This window comes from Eptatretus burgeri, chromosome 16 (genome assembly GCF_056783735.1).
Source record: "Eptatretus burgeri isolate ZD-2024b chromosome 16, Ebu_testis_v1, whole genome shotgun sequence".
NCBI classification, from domain to species: Eukaryota; Metazoa; Chordata; class Myxini; order Myxiniformes; family Myxinidae; genus Eptatretus; species Eptatretus burgeri.
The window spans coordinates 14,872,853-14,892,477 of NC_140976.1; the positions used below are offsets into that span (position 1 = coordinate 14,872,853).

The 19,625-nt window shown below is 43.3% G+C and overlaps 1 protein-coding gene across 1 annotated transcript in view; it reads left to right on the forward strand.

Annotated features, from left to right (window-relative positions):
* The window catches only part of LOC147010574 (uncharacterized), a 30,854-nt gene extending 22,381 nt beyond the window's left edge, over positions 1 to 8,473 (forward strand). Inside the window, exons 7-9 of the mRNA XM_085860386.1 lie at positions 5,503 to 5,556; positions 5,645 to 5,719; positions 7,364 to 8,473. Of these exons, the coding sequence (XP_085716512.1) occupies positions 5,503 to 5,556; positions 5,645 to 5,719; positions 7,364 to 7,872 (638 nt within the window). The 3' untranslated portion in view covers positions 7,873 to 8,473. The remainder of the gene's footprint in view (positions 1 to 5,502; positions 5,557 to 5,644; positions 5,720 to 7,363) is intronic.
* Positions 8,474 to 19,625: the final 11,152 nt, after the last annotated feature.

A 19,625-nucleotide genomic window follows, 5' to 3' on the forward strand; every position in this document is an offset into this window, starting at 1 on the left:
TCGGACGGGAATTGTTCGGGCGAGTGGCTTGGGCTCCGCGGGGGTAGAGCACCGCCGGAATCCAGAGCGTCCGCCCCTGCATTTGTCCCTCAAGGACTGGTGAGTGGGGCTCGGAACCCGGGAGGCCGAACGGTGCCGCTAGCTCTGTATGACGGGAAGACTGACATGAGGGCGTATTTGGCCCAATTTGACCAGTGGCCAGGGGTAATGGCTGGAGCGCGGATGAGAGTGGGATCCATCTCGTGGCGGCACTGTGCAGCGTGGCGGCTGAGGTCCTGACCACTATTCCTCTGGGAGTAATGACATTGGCAGGCCTCCGTTTGGCCCTAAGTAATCAATTTGGAATAGAACAGCAGAGCGAGCTTGTTAAACCTCAGCTCAGTGGGCAAAAACGGCAACCTCATGAGAAAATGGGGGATTTGGCTTATGACATTCGCCGCACAGTGGGGATCGCGCATGCGAACATGGCAGCACCCTACCAGGAAGACCTAGCCCTGGACTATTTTATCCAGGTTCTTGCAGGCACCGACACCGGGGCCCTGGTGATGATATTTCGGTAGGAAAACCTCCAGAAGGCGGCTGACACTGCCGCCCGATGGGAGGCAGTGAAACCGCCGGCCAGAGGGTCCGAGCGCCATGCGATAACTGTCCGGCAGGTGGGCCCTGTGGACAGCCGCGAGCCTGGAGCCAGGACTGGTCTTGGCACCCGAGTGGAGCTGGAGAGAATGGCCCGGGACATGGTCGACCGCTGGTTGGCAGGGTCTGGACCATGGCAAATGGCTCACAGGAGGACACCTGGTTGGCCATTGGTAAATACTCCAATTCGGAGCGAAGGGGGGTGCAATTTGGAGCATCGGAGGCATGCACCATACCCGGTTAAGTGCTTTAACTGTGGACGAGTGGGCCACCTGTCGCGGGAGTGTAGGGCCCCGCACAAGGAGAGACCCCGACCCACCAGACCACCAACTCCGCCCCGAGTGACCGGATTAGCCGGCTCCGACTCCCCCCCCCCCCCAGTCCCAGGGAAACTAATGAGTGCCGAGCATATAGGGCCGTGTCCGGCAGAACCAGATGGGAAAGAGCCCTCACCGCTGCAACAGGTCATTTATTGTGGCCAAATTGGCACTGGCAGTTTGACGATTAGGTGCAAAATTTCTGGCGTAGGGGTAGACGCCGTTTTGGACACAGGAGCAAGCACCACAATCATCAGCCTTGTGGTCCTTAATTTGAGTGTAGACGGTTGGGATGATATCCACCGTCTGCGAAATCATAGTTTGCAGCTAGCTACCGGGGCAATGACCCCCATCACAGGGCGTGGTTTTGTGACCCTTAAATTAGGCTCTCTTAAAAAAAAAACATAGAGGTTTGGGTGGCGGAGGTGTGCGACCCATGTCTAACAGGGTTAGATGTGCTGACCGCCGGTGGTTGCAAAATCGACTTGGGCCGAGGAGTCATGAAGATGGGTTTTGAAGAGTTGCCGCTGGGAGGCATGAGCACGGAAGAGAAGGTGGAGCTGGAGGCTCCCAACTCCGTGATCATCCCCCCGGGTGACGAGGCAATAATTTCAGCACGGTGGTGGGCTCACCCAACCTGGCAGGGACCCTGTGGCCTGGTCAAACTACTAGTGGGGCAATCGACCCAGGATTTAGTCGTGGGCCGCACCCTAGTAAACACTGACGGGCCTATCGTGCCCGTCAGGGTAATTAATGTGAGCACGGAACCACGCACTATTGAATGGGGCACGAAGATGGCAGACTGCACCCCAGTGGTACAAGTAGCAGAGCTGAGGGACGATAACATCGAGTCGGACCGACCCCATAGGGGATCCTTAGAACATAGTAGGAATTGGCTCGATCCCATTTGCGAGATGGTAAATCAAAGTTGTGTAGATTTAGAGGAGGCCCAGCGGGAGGCCTTACACAAACTGGTTGACCAACATATAGAAATCTTCTTGTCACCCAAGGATATTGGACGTACGGGCCTGGTGAAACATCAGATCCACACCGGTGGGGCCCGGCCTGTCCGTCAGCCTGCTCGACGGCTCCCTTGGAGCAAGAGAGAGGAGGCTGATGAACAGGTAGAAGAGATGCTCAATGCAGGTGTCATTGAACCCTCGGGAAGTCGTTGGATGTCACCGGTTATGTTGGTTAAAAAGAAGGATGGGACCACGTGTTTCTGCGTGGACTATTGCCAGCTCAACAACGTGACAGTCATAGACTCCTATCCCCTGCCTAGAATTGACGATACCCTCGACGCTGTTTCAGGCTCTAAATGGTTCTCAACTTTAGACCTCAAAAGTGGGTATTGGCAGGTGGAGATGGATAAGGTGGGGAAGGAGAAAACGGCATTCTCTACAGGAAAGGGACTGTATCAGTTCACTGTATTGCCGTTCGGTTTGTGTAACGCCCCCGCCACCTTTGAACGATTGATGGAGCATGTGCTGGGCGGCATGCCATGGCAATCATGCCTGGTGTACCTGGATGACATCCTGGTACATGCTAAAACATTTCCCCAGGCCATAGCCAATTTGGACCAGGTGTTTGGGCGCCTCAGGCAGGCAGGGTTGAAGTTGAGCCCGGAGAAATGTATTTTGTTCGCAAAAGAAGTGGCCTATCTCGGACACGTGACAGGCCACGATGGGGTGAAAACTGACCCAGGTAAAATTACAGCGGCAGAGGAGTGGCCCGTACCTCGTAACATCAATCAGGTACGGGGTTTTTTGGGTCTCTGCTCCTATTACCGGCGCTTTGTGGCAAAATTTGCGGACATAGCCAGACTCCTTCACCGGCTTCCAGAGAAGGGCTCGTGATTTAATTGGACAGAGGAATGCCATAAGGCCTTCCTCAAATTAAAGGGGTGTTTGACATCCACACCCGTTTTAGCATACCCCACCGATGACGGGATGTTTACCCTGGACACGGATGCAAGCCAGGAAGGATTGGGTGCAGTATTGCTCAGACACGGGGGTGTGGAAAGAGTGATCGCATATTACAGTCGGCCCGAACGAAATTATGCGTCACTCGCAAGGAGCTATTGGCTATGCTGTCTGCCATGAGCCACTTCCACCTGCACCTGATCATGGATTTATCTGTATGGGAGAAATGTTTTGCCACAAGATCCCACTCCTGACACCGAAAGTGTTGTGGACCCGGGGTCGGGACGATAAAACCACAAAGGGAAGGGGTGGGGGTGGAAGCTACCTCGGGTTCCCGCCCGACTCTCCGGAATCATGTGCCGTCGCACACGGATAACTCAATGACACGGCGGGTCGCTAATCGACCGTGAATGCCAATAACACAACCACGTGACATAAGGTCCTCCGTCTAATGGAAACCGGTAACCTAATGTTCACGTGATCTAATTACCAGGGGACACGCCCTCGGTACGCCTTGTTCAAACTGGACCACCTCACCGGATCAGATGCAGCCGAGCGTAACTGCCAAATATGTACCGGATAGAAAACAGATCTTCTTCTTCTTCTTCTTCTTTCGGCTGCTCCCGTTAGGGGTCGCCACAGCGGATCATCCGTATGATCCGCATAGTGATTTGGCACATGTTTTACGCCGGATGCCTTTCCTGACGCAACCCTGGTCGCCTCTTACGACACAGGGATATGGTACACCTATTTTAACCGGGGTATACACCAGCCCAGTATACTGGTACTCATTTCGCCGACCTCGGAAGGATGACAGGCTGAGTCAATCCCCTGGTGTATTAATTCAGTGGCCCAACGGGGCTTGAACTCAGGACCTTTTGGATCCCAAGCCGCTGCCCTAACCACTGCGCCAACACCAGGCTAAGGTTTTCGGATAGAAAACAGATCATTGGGGGATAATGTGCCGGCTAAGCTAGGATACGGACCATGCTGGACCAATGAAGGAAAATATGAAAACGAGCTGGGAACATTTCTACAAAAAGGATTTATTTACAATTCAGCGAGGAAAGGTATGTGGCACAGTAAATGTTTTTTTTTTTTAATATTATGTCCAGGAGGGATAGCAAGGAATTCATGGGTGCGACAAAAGGCAAGCAATTTACAAAAGCAGACATAGAGCAGACTTATCCCATTATATCTTCTACAATCTTAACTTATGTTACAGCAGGCGCCAACACATGCACACACACATACACACAAACCCGATGAAGATTTGATAGCCAGAAGGAAGGAGGGCAGATGAGGACGAACGGCCTCGCAACCCAGTACACTTTGGGGGACTCTCCGCTTGAGCGATCCCACCTTAAAAGTTGGCGTGTTATCTCCTGATTAATTACTTTGCCGGGGCTCGGGCGAACGTGTGCTCCGCACTGGTCCAAAAGAACTTCTGTCGCACAGCAACCCCGAGTGTAGATGCAGCGGCAGGCAGACAAGGAGGAGCGGTGAAGATAGGATGGAGCAGAGAGGTGGAGAAGTGGGCGAGGCAGGCAGGCGAAGAAGTGCACACAGAGAGAGAGAGAGAGAGAGAGAGAGAGAGAGAGAGAGAGAGAGAGAGAGAGAGAGAGAGAGAGAGAGAGAGAGAGAGAGAGAGAGAGAGAGTGGACGGCTTCACAATCCCTCTTTTATAAGCCCCGGGTAAAGGGTGGGGTTATGACCCGAAGCAATGCACCGTCACCCAAATCGTGCTCCCCTATTGGGCCCCGGCTCCGCCCTGCCAGGCTCCTGCGGCCAGAAGTGGTCTCATTCGCACATCCGGCGCGACACGGCTCAGAGTCTCGCACTGCGCCGCGACCCCCGTCCCTCACCGCCTGTCCTGCCATGTTCTGGTGACTGGACGAGGGTCACGTCGGTCCCATGCGCCCATTCGGGGCATCCCTGGCGAGACGCGGCTGGCGCTGCCAACCGGCCTGGCCTGTCCCCATACCACGCGGCCCGAGTTGCCTGGGCCGTGTCGCACGCCTCTGCTTGGTGGCGATCCATATCAATGCGTAGGTGCGAGGAGGCGCGTGATTATTTTTTCCGTGTGCGGGAGATGTTGCTGGTTGAGGTGGTGAGCTTTTGGTGAGTGAAGGTTGAGCAAGGTGAGACGTCGTAAATTGGTGCGCAGATTTGAATGGAAGGTCGCGCCAGGCAGCGAGTTTGTTCATGTGGTAATTCTTTCACAGGTGCTGCCTGGGTGCTGTGTTTGCTTTGATTTGTACCATGGTTAAAAGGAAAGGGTTGAAATTGAAATCAGGATTGAAAAGAAGATAGAGAAATAATTATCAGACATAGCTATTAGACCCACACAACGCACTTCGTCCCTTCGTCCCGTTAATGCATTTGACATGAGGGGAAGGTCTAACTGCACGAGGAATAACAAAATAACTGCCTCGGGATCACTGCATGTTGGGTGCCATTGCCTTAGAGTAATGCGGTTTTGCAGTTTTGCAGAACCACAACTATATTACATATGTTGCTTGTACAACAGCAGGAACTATCTGCATTGCTAGTACAATTGTAGGATTTATTTGCTTTACAGCACTACATCATTCACTTGTTCTCAACTTGTCTGTATGTTGTTGCAGGTCCTGGCAACCTGAAAGTTGAATCTGAAAATGTTGCCATTTCTATCTCGCAAGGTGAGAAGGCCACCCTCGGCAGCATAATTTTTGTAACGACCTGCATAATATCCGGTGCATGTCATGTGAATAAACTTCTGTGCTGCAGTCAACATTGTTGTGAAAGAAGAGCCGTTTGAAGTTTCTCCTGAAGAAACTGAAAAGGCTGCTCAACCTAAAGTTGGTAAGCATGTTGATACTTCCTCTCTGATAATTGATCTTCAACAGATGATTTGGTTACCTCTGCCACCGAAGGTGAAAGAGGTTATGTTTTCACCCCTTTCTTTCTGTCTTTGTTAGTTGCCAGAATCCTTCGGATTTCGGCAATTATGTTGGTCGGTTGAGTGTGTGTCATTCTGTGTGCCTGTCTGTCTGTCTGTTTGGCTGTTTGTTAGTGTATTTGTTTACCCTGTAGCAGCCACACCGTTTCAGCGAGCATGACCAAACTGGGTACAGACGTTGGCCATGGTCCAACTTAGACACTTGTCGTTTTTGGTGAATCTAGGTCAAAGGTCAAGGTCAAGGTCACCAAAAAACCGAAATTCTTATTTGTGCAATAACATCCGCGAAAATGGTCATATCGACTTCAAACCAAATCCAAAATGTGCATCTTCCAATTCTGCATTCAACCATATGTCTCATTGTGGTGTCACGCCAACACCCTTCTTAGCGGTCGGGGGTCGAATGTCAGGGGAGTCGGGTCAAAAATTTCAAATTGCGATAAAAACGCCATTTCAAGTCCGATTGACTTCCAAGTTATGATCATGACCAAACTAAGTGCTATAACTCATTAAACAGAAGCACTATCGACTTATAAGAGCCAAATTGATTTCCAGGTTTTTGTTTTTTCAGAGATCATGGAGATATGACAAAGTTATTCTGGCAATTCCTTGCTCAACGAACAATTTCATTTGTTTGTTTGTATGCAGGATATCTAAAAAAAAGTTGTGGACAGGTTGGGTGTGTAACAAGAACGAACCAATTAGATTTTGGTGAAGATCCGGATCCAGATCCGGATACTAGAATTTTTAAAGTGATTTTTCACCATTGATAGATCGGGCTAAACTGATATATAGCACGATATCTCAAAAAGTTGTGGACGGATTCGGACAAAAGTTGTTGGACAGGTTGGGTGTGTGGCAAGGACAAATTGATTTGATTTTTGGTGAAGATCCGAAACCGGATCTGGATACGAGAATTATTTAATTTTTAAAGTGATTCTTCACCATTGAGAGATCGGGCCAAAAACGATATAGGACTGTATGGCATGATATTTCAAAAATGTATTGGGTCAGAAATGTTCTCGTGGATCAGGCATTACATGGCGGAGATCAGGCATTACATTACATGCGCTCTTCCGAGTGCCCTTCTCGTTTGATATATTTTCCTTCATAAAAGAAACAATTGGAGTCGGCTGTTACAATGCCTAAAATATATAAAATAATAAATTGATTATGTAATAATTAAAAGCCTCGAATGATTTTAATGGAATATATATCTGTCTGATTGGCCATTAAATACACAGGACATTTATAAAATGATAGTTAAATTGCTGATGTCAGTAAATTTGTACATGGAGAGAGCATAATTCCCCCAACTTTGCAAAGTTTCATCACTACGATGTTTATGGGATAGACTTGGTTTTGAAAAAATTTGTACTTTAATTGGGCTGGGAAAGAGTGAGTTTGTCTGTCCGAGACAGTGAAATGTCCTTTTTACCACCCTTTCCCTGTGCCAAGCCATACCTCCTGTGAGTAATTAGCGAGTGGAGGCTTCCTCCTTCCCTCCAGCATCTCCCCATCCCCCTTCCCTTCCCTTCCCCCTCCAGTCCCGGATCAGATGTCCAAGGGCACAGCGCCATTTAGGCCGGGAGCACTACGGGTGGGAGGAAGGCAGAAGGGGGTGCAGGGAGACAAAAAAGCAGCTCGGCAACGTGAAGCCCGTGCCAACATGAGTTTTGAGCGACGTCAAGCTGTACATGACAGAGATGCAACTCGGAAGCGTCAAGCCCGTGCCAACGCGAGTCCTGAGCGATGTCAAGCTGAACGTTCCAAAGATGCAACTCGGAAGCGACAAGCCCGTGCCAACATGAGTCCTGAGCGACGTCAAGCAGAACGTGCCAAACATGCAGCTCAACAACGACGAGCCCGTGCCAACATGAGTCCTGAGCGACGTCAAGCGAAACGTGACAAACATGCAGCTCAGCAACGACAAGCCCGGGCCAACATGAGTCCTGAGCGACGACAAGCTAAACGCGACAGACATGCAGCTCAGCAACGACAAGCCCGTGCCAACATGACTCTTGAGTACTACAGTAATATCTTCAGATGGATCTGACTGTGCATGCACTCAAAAAGTTGAAGTTATATTTGGTGTTGTATTTCTAAGTTTGAGATCAACTGCTTTCTGCTTCGATACATCGACCACACAACAGAAGGAACATTAAAAGCTTATTCGGCTTTTGCACAGGGCTTAAAGAAAGACTTTATATTGATATTGATTGCCTCATGCCAAACTTCAAAAAGAGACCACTTTTGGTATCCACTACAGTACTGTATTCATATGTACAATAATGTGCTAATACATCTCCAAAAGCCATATTTGATACATTTTCTGTATGAATTTCTTTCTGCATCGATCACACATCAGAAGTGAGATTAATAGGGTATCTTCCTGGCCTCAAAACAGTATTGAAATAACTAGATATTCTTGCCTGTAAATGTAATAACTCTAAATAAAGTAGGATGTGTTTGAGTGTCTTATTGCATGCATGTACAATCATCAATATTTGTTGCTCTGGTCAATATCTAATGCATGTGCCTCAGTGTGTGTGTGTGTGTGTGTGTGTGTGTGTGTGTGTGTGTGTGTGTGTGTGTGTGTGTGTGTGTGTGTGTGTGTGTGTGTGTGTGTGTGTGTGTGTGTGTGTGGTCAAAACAAATAGCTGTCATGGCTCATCAAAGGTTTTGCAAGCATTATCGATGAGACCTCCTGATTTTCCCCAACCCCCTCCCCTCTCCCCCCCCAATCACTATCTCTTCCTCTCCCTTTGTTAATGTCCATTTTATGACGGACTTGTCATTCAATCAGGTTTAACGACCCGCCACTGGGTAGATCTTAGAAAGGGTGCCCTGTGATTTTAGGGGATTGAGAAAGGGTGCCCTGTAACTATCGCATGGCCAATGCTATCATCCTATGGGTAATGTGCTGTGGTTCCCTTTAACTTGCTTTGTTATCCTGCATTGCACTTTTTCATAATCTGAGTGAAACAAATATTAATTAACAGTTTCAAAAATAGTTTGAAATGAAATTAAAACAATTTAAGAATGCTTTTGTTTCATCTTAAACAAACCAGCAGATATAAATGTATGTATGTCCTTTGAGTGAAAAGTCATCTTTAAAAATAAATAAAAAAACAAGAAGAAAAAAAGTGATTTCTCCATTGAAAATTGAGCAAATTTTACTGAGGTCCATTTTGTACAATTCCATTAAGTGTTCAATACGTACATGATCTTCGAGTGTGCGACCACTCCGAATATCTCCTTGAAGTCCTTGCATGTTGACATATTGGGGTACCTCTTTTTATTCATTTATTTATTGTTTTTTTTTTTCAAGAAGATGTTGAGTGAGGGGTCATTCATCCTTCATTCAGTAGCAGTTTCTTCTGTATCCTTTTTGTTGTTCTTCCAAACATTTTTTGCTCATTTAAATGGGTGAAACTTCTCATCTGCAATGATTTCTGTTTCGTTTTTATATGCAATTGGTTGGCATGTTCTTTGGCTGACAGATGGCCCAGAGGTATGCACACTCGCCTCTAAGCTCCACACCTCCCTCCTCAATCCCAATGCTGCACACCCAAACATGGAGATTCTCATGTGTGTATTACTTGTGAATATTTTGCAGCAGTAGATGAACTCTGGTAGAGTTTGAAATGGCAAAGGGCCTTGTGTTGCTTTTTATGGTTGCTTAATGCAGCTTTCTTCAGTGAGAAAAGCATGAAAGAAAACAATTTATTTATAATCCTAGCCACATCGGGTAAGTGATAGGGTCACTGTTTATATAATTTATAATCATAGCCACCCAAGTTACAGGTGAGAGATGTGATTGGGTCTTGATGTGCATGTGCATATATACATACATACATATATATATATATATATATATATATATATATATATATATATATATATATATATATATATATATATACACATATATATACACACACACACACACCCTTCCCAGAGTTCCTCCACAACGATAACGATGTTCATACACATGGTACACACCCCCTCAGCTACCGGACCGGTTTCTTCGCTTATTGGCGAATCATCAGCGATTGCGCAGGCAGCAATGCATCCCATTGAGGCTCCCAAGTATGTACAGCATCATGTGCAAACATCAAAAGCAGTTTATATATATATATATATATATATATATATATATATATATATATATATATATATGTATATATATATATATATATATATATATATATATATATATATAAATAATATATTATATTTATATTATTTATATTATATTATATATGATATATATTTTATATAATTTATATATATTATATTATATTATAGATATATTAAATGTATATATATATATATGTTTATATATATATATATATATATATATATATATATATATATATATATATATATATATATATATATATATTACGAGACGACCAGTGAACCCATTGGGTTCCCGTTGTGACAGCGGTTAACAAAAGAAATCGTTTCAAGAAAAAAACAAAGATAGCTATAGCGAACTTGACGCTGAGGTTGTTTGCATTGATAAAATTCTCCCGAAGAGTATTTGACTGAATCGGGAATTGATTTTTCGTTCATCTCTACCGAGATGACCTAATAAAGCCGGACCAAATGTCCGTCCGTCCGTCAACAATTTTTCTTTCCGATCTTGATGAAACTTAGTATATGGGTAGAGGTCGATGAGTGTTGCACAACGATATAACTTTTGTCCAGGTTCAAGGTCAGGGTCAAGTTCACGAGGTCACGTAAGTTATAAAAATCGCCATTTTCAAAACCTATCTAGTCTGCCATTCTACAAGATGTTCGGCAACTGTTTATTGATTATGATAGTAAAAAATATTATCTTGTATCTAACCGGACAGATTTTTGAATTTCCTTCCCGTTTGATCGTCACGTGATCTGGAAGATAGCCAAAAACGCCAATGCGATTCGCAAAGAAGGAAGGAAGGAGAAATGAAATATAAATATAAAACACATTTTTAGCCTTTTATATTTATACATTTTCCGCCGAAGGTGCAAAAGTTTCAAAACCCGAAATGTAAACGTCGGCATTTATTTTCAAAATATAATTTTGTGCGCGCGCGCCAAAATGCCGAGTCATCTTTAACCAAACTGCACAGTTCGAGCTGCGCAGTAGAACTACACAGTAGTCTTTGGTCATAACTGAACATTGAGAACTTGTGGTATTATAGAGATGATCGTCACCCCCACACGGGGGTAATTTTTTAATTTTTTTTTTCGTTTCCCGATTTGAACGAAACTTGATACTGCACACCGCAGGAGAATGGTGAGTAAGGTGGGCCAAAGCTTTTTGCTCTATCGTGTACCGTTTTGGCTGTATTTCGGGAACATACATACATCCATACATATATAAAGACGAGAGTTTCAGTAATATATATATATATATATATATATATATATATATATATATATATATATATATATATATATATATATATATATATATATGTATATGTAGATACATATATATATTTATTTATATTTATGTGTGTAAATATATAAATATGTATATATATATATATATATATATATATATATATATATATATATATATATATATATATATATATATATATATATATATATATATGTATGTGTAAATACATATATATATATATATATATGTATGTGTAAATACATATATATATATATATATATATATATATATATATATATATATATATATATATTTATGTGTGTAAATATATAAATATGTATGTATGTATATATATATATATATATATATATATATATATATATATATATATGTGTGAATATAGGTGTATATAAATATATATATATATATATATATATATATATATATATATATATATATATATATATATATATATATATATATATGTATATGTATTAGGCCATGGGCCAGATGGGTGATCATTACCATCTCGGGTGGCAAAGGTTGGCTGTACTTTTTGGAAAGATCTTTGTCTGGGCCAACTTTTTGGGTGTGATTGCCACTCCAAATCGGTAGCTTTATTGTAGTTTTTTTTGGAAAATAGACATTTTTGGGGTAAAATCGTGTTTTTTTTGAAATTTCAACTGTAGAAAAAATATCTGGACAAAGCAACATATTTGAGACTTGGCATAAATAGCTATGTAAAATACAATCATTTTTTTGTGCTTTGTGTTGGATTTCAATCGCCGGTTACCATGGCAACAATCATTTTAGGATAACAAACATGGTTTTGATAGTGAAACTTTAAAAATTCATATCTCAGAAATGAAAAATGATTTTTGAACCATATAAACGAAAAACACATCCCGATGCATCAGGGCAGTTTTTAAATTCCATAGTATGAGGGTAGGTTTAAGATAAATATATCGTTTTAGGGTAAAAACATCACATTTTGAATTGCATTTCTTGCTAATCTGACAGAAAACCCCGTTTTTTGAGATAAGAGGACTGTTTTTATTTTATCAACTTCACAGAGTATCCAAAGTCTACATGTATTTATATATCACTTTGCATGTACTTCACATGTAAGTATAGTATAGGTTGGATGAATTACCTCGTTCAAATAGATTGACGTTGCCACGGAAACAATCAAAATTGTGGGTAAACACGTTTTTTGACGGTAAAAGTTGAAATATTCGTAGCTTGCAAGTGAAATAATATTTTTCATAGATCTGAAGGCTAAAACCACCCCGATGCACACTGAAAGTTGTTTATTTCAATGTATAGGGCAGGTTGGCAACAAACTATCTCGTTTTAGGGTGAAACCATCAACTATTCAATAGCATTCCTCGATAGAATTGTCAAAGCAGAGATTTTGAGAAGTCTTTGGTTTTAAAGATTTTTCAATCGTACCATATATCAAAAGTCCATTTTGGCTCACAATTTATATGAATTCTCTCTTATGGCAATCAATAAGTTGAACTAGACTGACATTTCCATGGCAACGGTAATTTTGTGGAGAAACCATTGTGAAGTGTATTTAAATATTACAGTGTTCTTACATCTTTTTTTTCTTTTCAGGTGACTGACTGATCATGGAAGAGTCATTGCCTCCCCCAAAGCGGCCACGTCCCGACTGTGTTATCCACTGCACTGATGACGACACTGATCTTGTGTCACCAATAGATTTCGGTTCATGGACAACTCTGTTAAAGGCTGCAGAAATTCGAGGTCATGGACAAACATTATCTGCTGCAAAAGGTTTATCCGAAGGAGAGATTGCAACAGTGAAATATCATCGCAGGTGCCGTTCTGTGTTTACCAACAAAAAGGACCTCAATAGACTAACATGTGAGAAAACAGACATACACGAGCAACCCAGCCGACATGGGACACCAAGGCAAGGGGCTGTCTCATCTCGCATGTACGAGGCAAAGTGCATATTTTGTGATAAAGTTGCAAAATATTTGAAAGGACAGCGTTCTTAGGAAACCCTTGTGCAGTGTAAACAGCTGCGAGCGGACACAGCTGTCAGACAAGCTGCTGTGCGAAAAATGGACAATAAGATTCTTAGCATAGTCAGTCGAGAGATTGTTGCAGCTGAAGCACATTACCTAGGTCCTGCTACCGGCAGTATACAAAGGCATCGACTACCTCGGAGAGTGGAATTGCCGCAACCAGTAAGGCATCAGCAGAAACTCTCTATGAATCAGCTGAAACTACTGCTTACAAAGAGTTATTTGACTTCATCAGGAACGAAATATTTCCAAATCCAAAGGTTCTGCACCTCACTGATTTGACATCCCATTTAATTTCACTGATGAACTCGTACGGTTTCAACGAGATCAGCGACTCAACTAAGACACATATGTGTCGAAAATTGGAGAGTGAGTTTGGTGAGTCACTCCATTTCGTCCGAAACCACGGTCGCTGAGTCTTGGTTTACCCTGACACCTTGACAAGGGATGAACTTGCCTGCAGCATCATCGAACTTGGAACGAAAGTTGAAACATTGCTGGCTACACAAAGTAATTCTATGGCAGAGCTATCAAGGGCCGCCCTGCTATTGCGAGGTGACATAAAAAGGCAGGAACTAATGGCTGAATGGCCGCCGCAACCCTCAGAGCTTGGAGCCGAAACTGCAAATATACCTGATGCCGTGAAACACTTTCTGAAAATGTTAATAGTTGGTCAAGAAGGCGAGTCAAATGTGACTAGTTGTGCCGAAAGACAGATTTGTTCGATTGGCCAAGATCTGATCTATGCTGTCACGAACGGTCGCCAGCGCCCGCCAAAGCATATTTTGATGGCTCTTGTTGTGAAGTGTCTTACAGGAAACGTTGAGCTGATTCAAATTCTCAACCGCCTTGGACACTGTATTTCGTACTCCATGATGGAACAGATAGAGACGGCGCTGTGTATGCAGAAGTTGCATTCGCTGTCTGACAGCACCAACAACGTCATTCTTCCGGCAAACATTCTGATCTCTATGATTACTACTCTTGTGTGGGACAACATAGATAAACTCGAAGAGACTCTGAGTGGTGGTGGTACCTCCCATCGCGTCAATGGCATTATCATCTAGGACATGTTTATTGGCCCTTTACCAAAAGAATCAAGCGCACCTGTCGTGAAGAGCAAAAAAAGATCGATCGACATAGAAGAATCACTACTTCCACAGTACAATGCTGGAGAACGAGTTGGTCCGGCACCTGTCAAATCTCTAGAGGTGGATCCACTTAATTCGGTTGAGGATGCCAAGAGAAAGAATCTAATTTGGGTACTATTTGGCCTGCAGAATCGCCAAGCACCAAACTGGATGGGGTTCAACATCCTGACACGGGGTGAAACCACCATTAGTCCGAACAAGATCAGCTACTTGCCGCCAATTAACGCACCAGCAACTGAGATGACTACGGTTTTGGAGATACTAACTCAGTCTCAAAGAATCCGGGTTCAATTACAGCTTCCAAGTTTGGTTCTCGTATTCGACCAAGCACTCTATGCGAAGGCTGCAGAGATCGTTTGGAAGCATCCAGACAGATTTGACGGTCTTGTTCTCCGCATGGGAGACTTCCACACCATGATGAATTTTCTGTCTATCATAGGCAAGCGATTCCAGGATGCTGGTCTGCGAGAAGTTACTGTCGAGTCTGGCCTAATCGTAGAGGGCTCTGTGCAGGCAGTGATGTACGGGCGACAGTACAACTGAGCTGTTGGACTTCACAAGCTGGTCTATGAAGCAACACTACTACTGTAATGGAAGGAATTTCTCCCATGGTTGACAACCACATATGATACTGCTGACTGCCACCTCTTAGATGATGCCCTCCGTTGCACCGAGGAGTCGAGTGAGGATATCAATGAAGACTCCTTCAATACAGTTGTCCATAAGCCTAGTGTAAAATGCATTCTCCATCTCTTTGAAACATTCTTGCAAGCACTGCGAGATGGACGAAATGGTGACTTGGCCAGATTCTGGATGTCGTACTTAGACATGGTGGAGATTCTTCTGGGTTTGATAAGTGCATCAAGTGAGGGAGATTGGCTTTTGCATCTGTACTGCATAAAGAGGCAATCCCCTGGGCATTTGCTTACGATAAAATCAACTATGCCCGTTATTTACCAATGTACTATGCTCATATGTCCCAGTTCCCAACAAGCCACCCATAAATCTACGCTCGTATGCTAAATGGAGGTTTTTCTGTCCAGCGAGGATCACAAAATCCATTTGGTAAAATTCCCGCTGACCAGACGATAGAAGAGACTGTCAATAGGGACACGAAAACACCCGGCGGTCCGAAAGGGTTTACTCTCAGATTCAAAGCCCTTAGCCGATACTACATGACTGCAGAGTATCGCAGCACAGCATTACGTCAGATGCGTGACATGGTGCGACAACCAAGTCCAACGTTTTCGCAATCGGATCTACATGCTCCACGAATCCAAAAGGATAATGCTGATACCAAGGCACTGGTAGATCTGCTTGAGATTGACTGGGTAAACCCAATGAGCGGAAACCAGCCTGAGCTTACAAGTATTTCAACTGGACGGCTAGCTACTCCTGACATAAAGAACGACCTGACAAGAGCGCATGAGGTTGGTACTGAATCATATAAGACTTTCAAGGAGAACCGGCGAGAAGCAACACCTCCAGTTGAAGCCTTCCACGGCAAAATCTCGAAACAAAACCTGAAAACTTTCTCCAACCTAATTAAAAAGAAGCGTGTGACAAAGGCAGATGGTAAAGAGGTAATCCTTCAGGCTGACAGACAACTGTTCGCCCACATGATTCTTGCTGCTGAGAGTCGTCACCTTGATTTGCAGGAAGTCTTAGGACACCCTCTGGGGCCCATTTCATGGTCCTTAGCAATGTCTGAGGGGTCCTTGAGGAAAACAAACAAAGCTGCTCTCGCCAAAGCGCTGACCAATGATGGCATGAGAGCCGATAATATCCCGAGACCGTCTGCAACCATTATCGATGGAATGAGTTTAGTTCAGCGCTTGAAATGGGACAATCAGACTTTCTCAGAAGTTGCAGACATTTGCCTGGCTCATGCACTTCATGAAGGTGAAAATAGCCAACAAATCGACGTAGTTTTTGACGTGTACCGCAAACAATCTATAAAGAATGCAGTAAGATCGAATCGTGGAGCAACAGAGGGTCTAGAGTTCAAGAATATCAGTCGAGGGCACAAAATTAGGCAATGGCAGAAATTCTTGCGCAGTTCGTCAAACAAAACCTGTTTCATCTGATTCGTCGTAGATGAATGGAAAAGGCCAGAGAACCGACTCAAACTGGGAATGAAGGTTCTGTACGTTACATGCGAGGAACAATGCTTCAAGCTTGTCAAGGACCAATGGGAAGAAGTCATTGAAATGAAGTCTATTCAGGAAGAGGCAGACACTCGTATCTTTCTGCATGCCAGCAGAGCAGCAGAAAATGGGTGCAACGCTATTGTGATAATTGCTGAAGACACGAACATTTTGGTACTTTGCATTGCTTTCAGCAAAATCATCCGTTCACCCATGTATCAGAAGGTTGGAACAGAAACTCGGCAAAAGTACATTGACATAACCAAGATTGCCAATGCCCTTGGTGAAGATGTCTGCAAGGCCTTAATTGGCTTGCACGCCTTTACGGGGTGCGATACAGTCAGTGCATTTGCCAGAAAGGGAAAACTGAATGCACTAAAACTTGCCAAGAAGACCGTGGACTATCAGCAGTGCTTCAGTGAGCTTGGACGGTCATGGCAAATGTCCAATGAACTGTTTGCAAAGCTTGAAGCATTCACCTGCCATCTCTATGTTTCTAACAGAGCTGTAGTTGAAGTCAACCAGTGTCATTATCAGCTCTTCAGATCAAAGAGGGGCAACATGATTTCAGCACAATTGCCACCATGCAGGGATTGCCTGTTCCAGCATGCCAAGCGGGCAAATTACCAAGCAGCCATATGGCGTAGATCCCTTGAATGCACTCCTGAAGTAATCCCACCAACAGATTGTGGATGGTCTACAGATGACAGCGGTGACCTTGAGATTCTCTGGACGACTGGTCCACCAGCTCCATCAGCTGTTTTGGAGCTCATGAGCTGTAGCTGTGTACGCCACTGTGATGCAAAGGACTGTACGTGCATCCGAAACGAACTGAAATGCACTAAGATGTGTAAAAACCAGATGTGTGACAACCAATATAAGGATGACGAAGCAGACACAGACGTAACCGTATATGCAGATGATGAAAGTGATGATGATGATAGCGATCAAGGAATGTAAATCTAAGACACTTACACGACAGCTGCCTGCAGGTTATTCTACCTATTGAACAAACAAACAGCCTTAGGGTGTCAGGGTGTTAGCTAGCGTTCAAATTGCTCGAAAATATTACATTTCTACCAAGTTATGGATTTTTAAACTTTCACCGTCAAAATATGTTTTATCCCAAAATTGGTCGTTTCCATTGCAACGTCAATCTATTTGAACAAGGTATCTCATCCACCCTAGTATGCTAATACATCTACAGTGATTTTGATACTTTATAAAACTGAGAAATATTTAAAATGCTCAAAAAACTGGGTTTTCTCTCCATTTACTGAGAAATGCAATTCAAAATGTGATGTTTTACCCTAAAACGATATATTTATCTTAAACCTACCCTCATACTATGGAATTTAAAAACTGCCCAGATGCATCAGTATGTGTTTATCGTTTAAATGGTTCAAAAATCATTTTTCATTTCTGAGATATGAATTTTTAAAGTTTCATTATCAAAAACCATGTTTTTTTTTTTTTTACCTTAAAATGGCTGTTGCCATGGTAACCGGCGATTGAAACCCAACACAAAGCACACCAAAATGGTTGTACTTTACATCGCTATTTATTCCAAGTCTCAAATGTGTTGTTTTGTTGCAGATATTTTTTCTACAGTTGAAATTTCAAAAAACACGATTTTACCCCAAAAATGCCTATTTTCCCAAAAAACTACAATAAAGCTACCGATTTGGAGTGGCAATCATACCCAAAAAGTTGGCCCAGACAAAGATCTTTCCAAAAAGTACAGTCAACCTTTGCCACCCGAGATGGTAATGAGAAGTCCATTTTGGGTGATTGGCCCATGGCCTAGATATGTATATATATATATATATATATATATATATATATATATATATATATATATATATATATATATATATATATATATATATATATATAGATGTATATGTATGTATATATATAGATGTATATGTATGTATATCTATATATATATATATATATATATATATATATATATATATATATATATATATATATATATATATATATATATATATATATATATATATATATATATATATATATATATATATATATATATATATATATATATATATATATATATATATATATATATATATATATATATATATATATATATATATATATATATATAGTGTATTTTTATTGTTGTGGTTTCCCGCCCGTCGGCGTGCGGGCGACCGCTTCTAGCCAATGGCGGCCGCTCTCGCCCACCGAACGGACAAACCTAGGCGCAGCTTTCGGATCAATGCCGAAATCCAGCTATGGGTGTATCTTTCATCACACCACAGCCTTGTCAATACTCTACCCGCGCTACAGGGTCCGATCACCGAATGGTCGATTTACCTAATTTATCACGCGGGCAGACTACCGAGAGACTGTACCTCAACGGTGCCTGCTTGGAAATGAGCCACTAAGCAGCTCGCTCCATTTGTGATTTGCCGAGCGGTGTATATCGCCAAGCCCCACCGGATCCGATTCTTTTATCGGCTATTAAAAAGCCAACTATATTCCGAACTCAATTATGGCAGTTCAATGAGGGAAAGGACGCAACGAACGGGTGAACATTTAAACAATGACATTTATTTCACCCCCGTAAGCAGTCATGCAGTCATGTATGCAACCAATGCACGTATGGGACAAAACACAAGCATGAAAAATAACTACAACCATCTATTTATTATGTACACACATGCACTTAACAGTTTTACTTAACGGACCTGGCGCAACATCATTCATTCAAAGAAAGCCCCGGAAAGAAAAGGGCAAGAACTGGGCCTCGTGGGCCTTTATAAGTCACGGAGCTGTAGAGACCGCAAAAGCTCCGAGAGACCGTGCTGGTTACCTGTCGCCTTCGTGGCGACTCGCTGGGTGCTCATCAACGTCCCGTACACACGGCAGCTGGCGTGACTGTGGCGCGGCCCAGGCCTCGTCGTGCGGCCCGGTCGATCGGGCCTAGTCGACAATACCTCAGAGGAACGAACGGGCCTTTGCTGTTTCAGAGTTGATGCTCTCTTCAGAGCCCGCCCGTTCCTCAGCGTCGTTTTGACTGT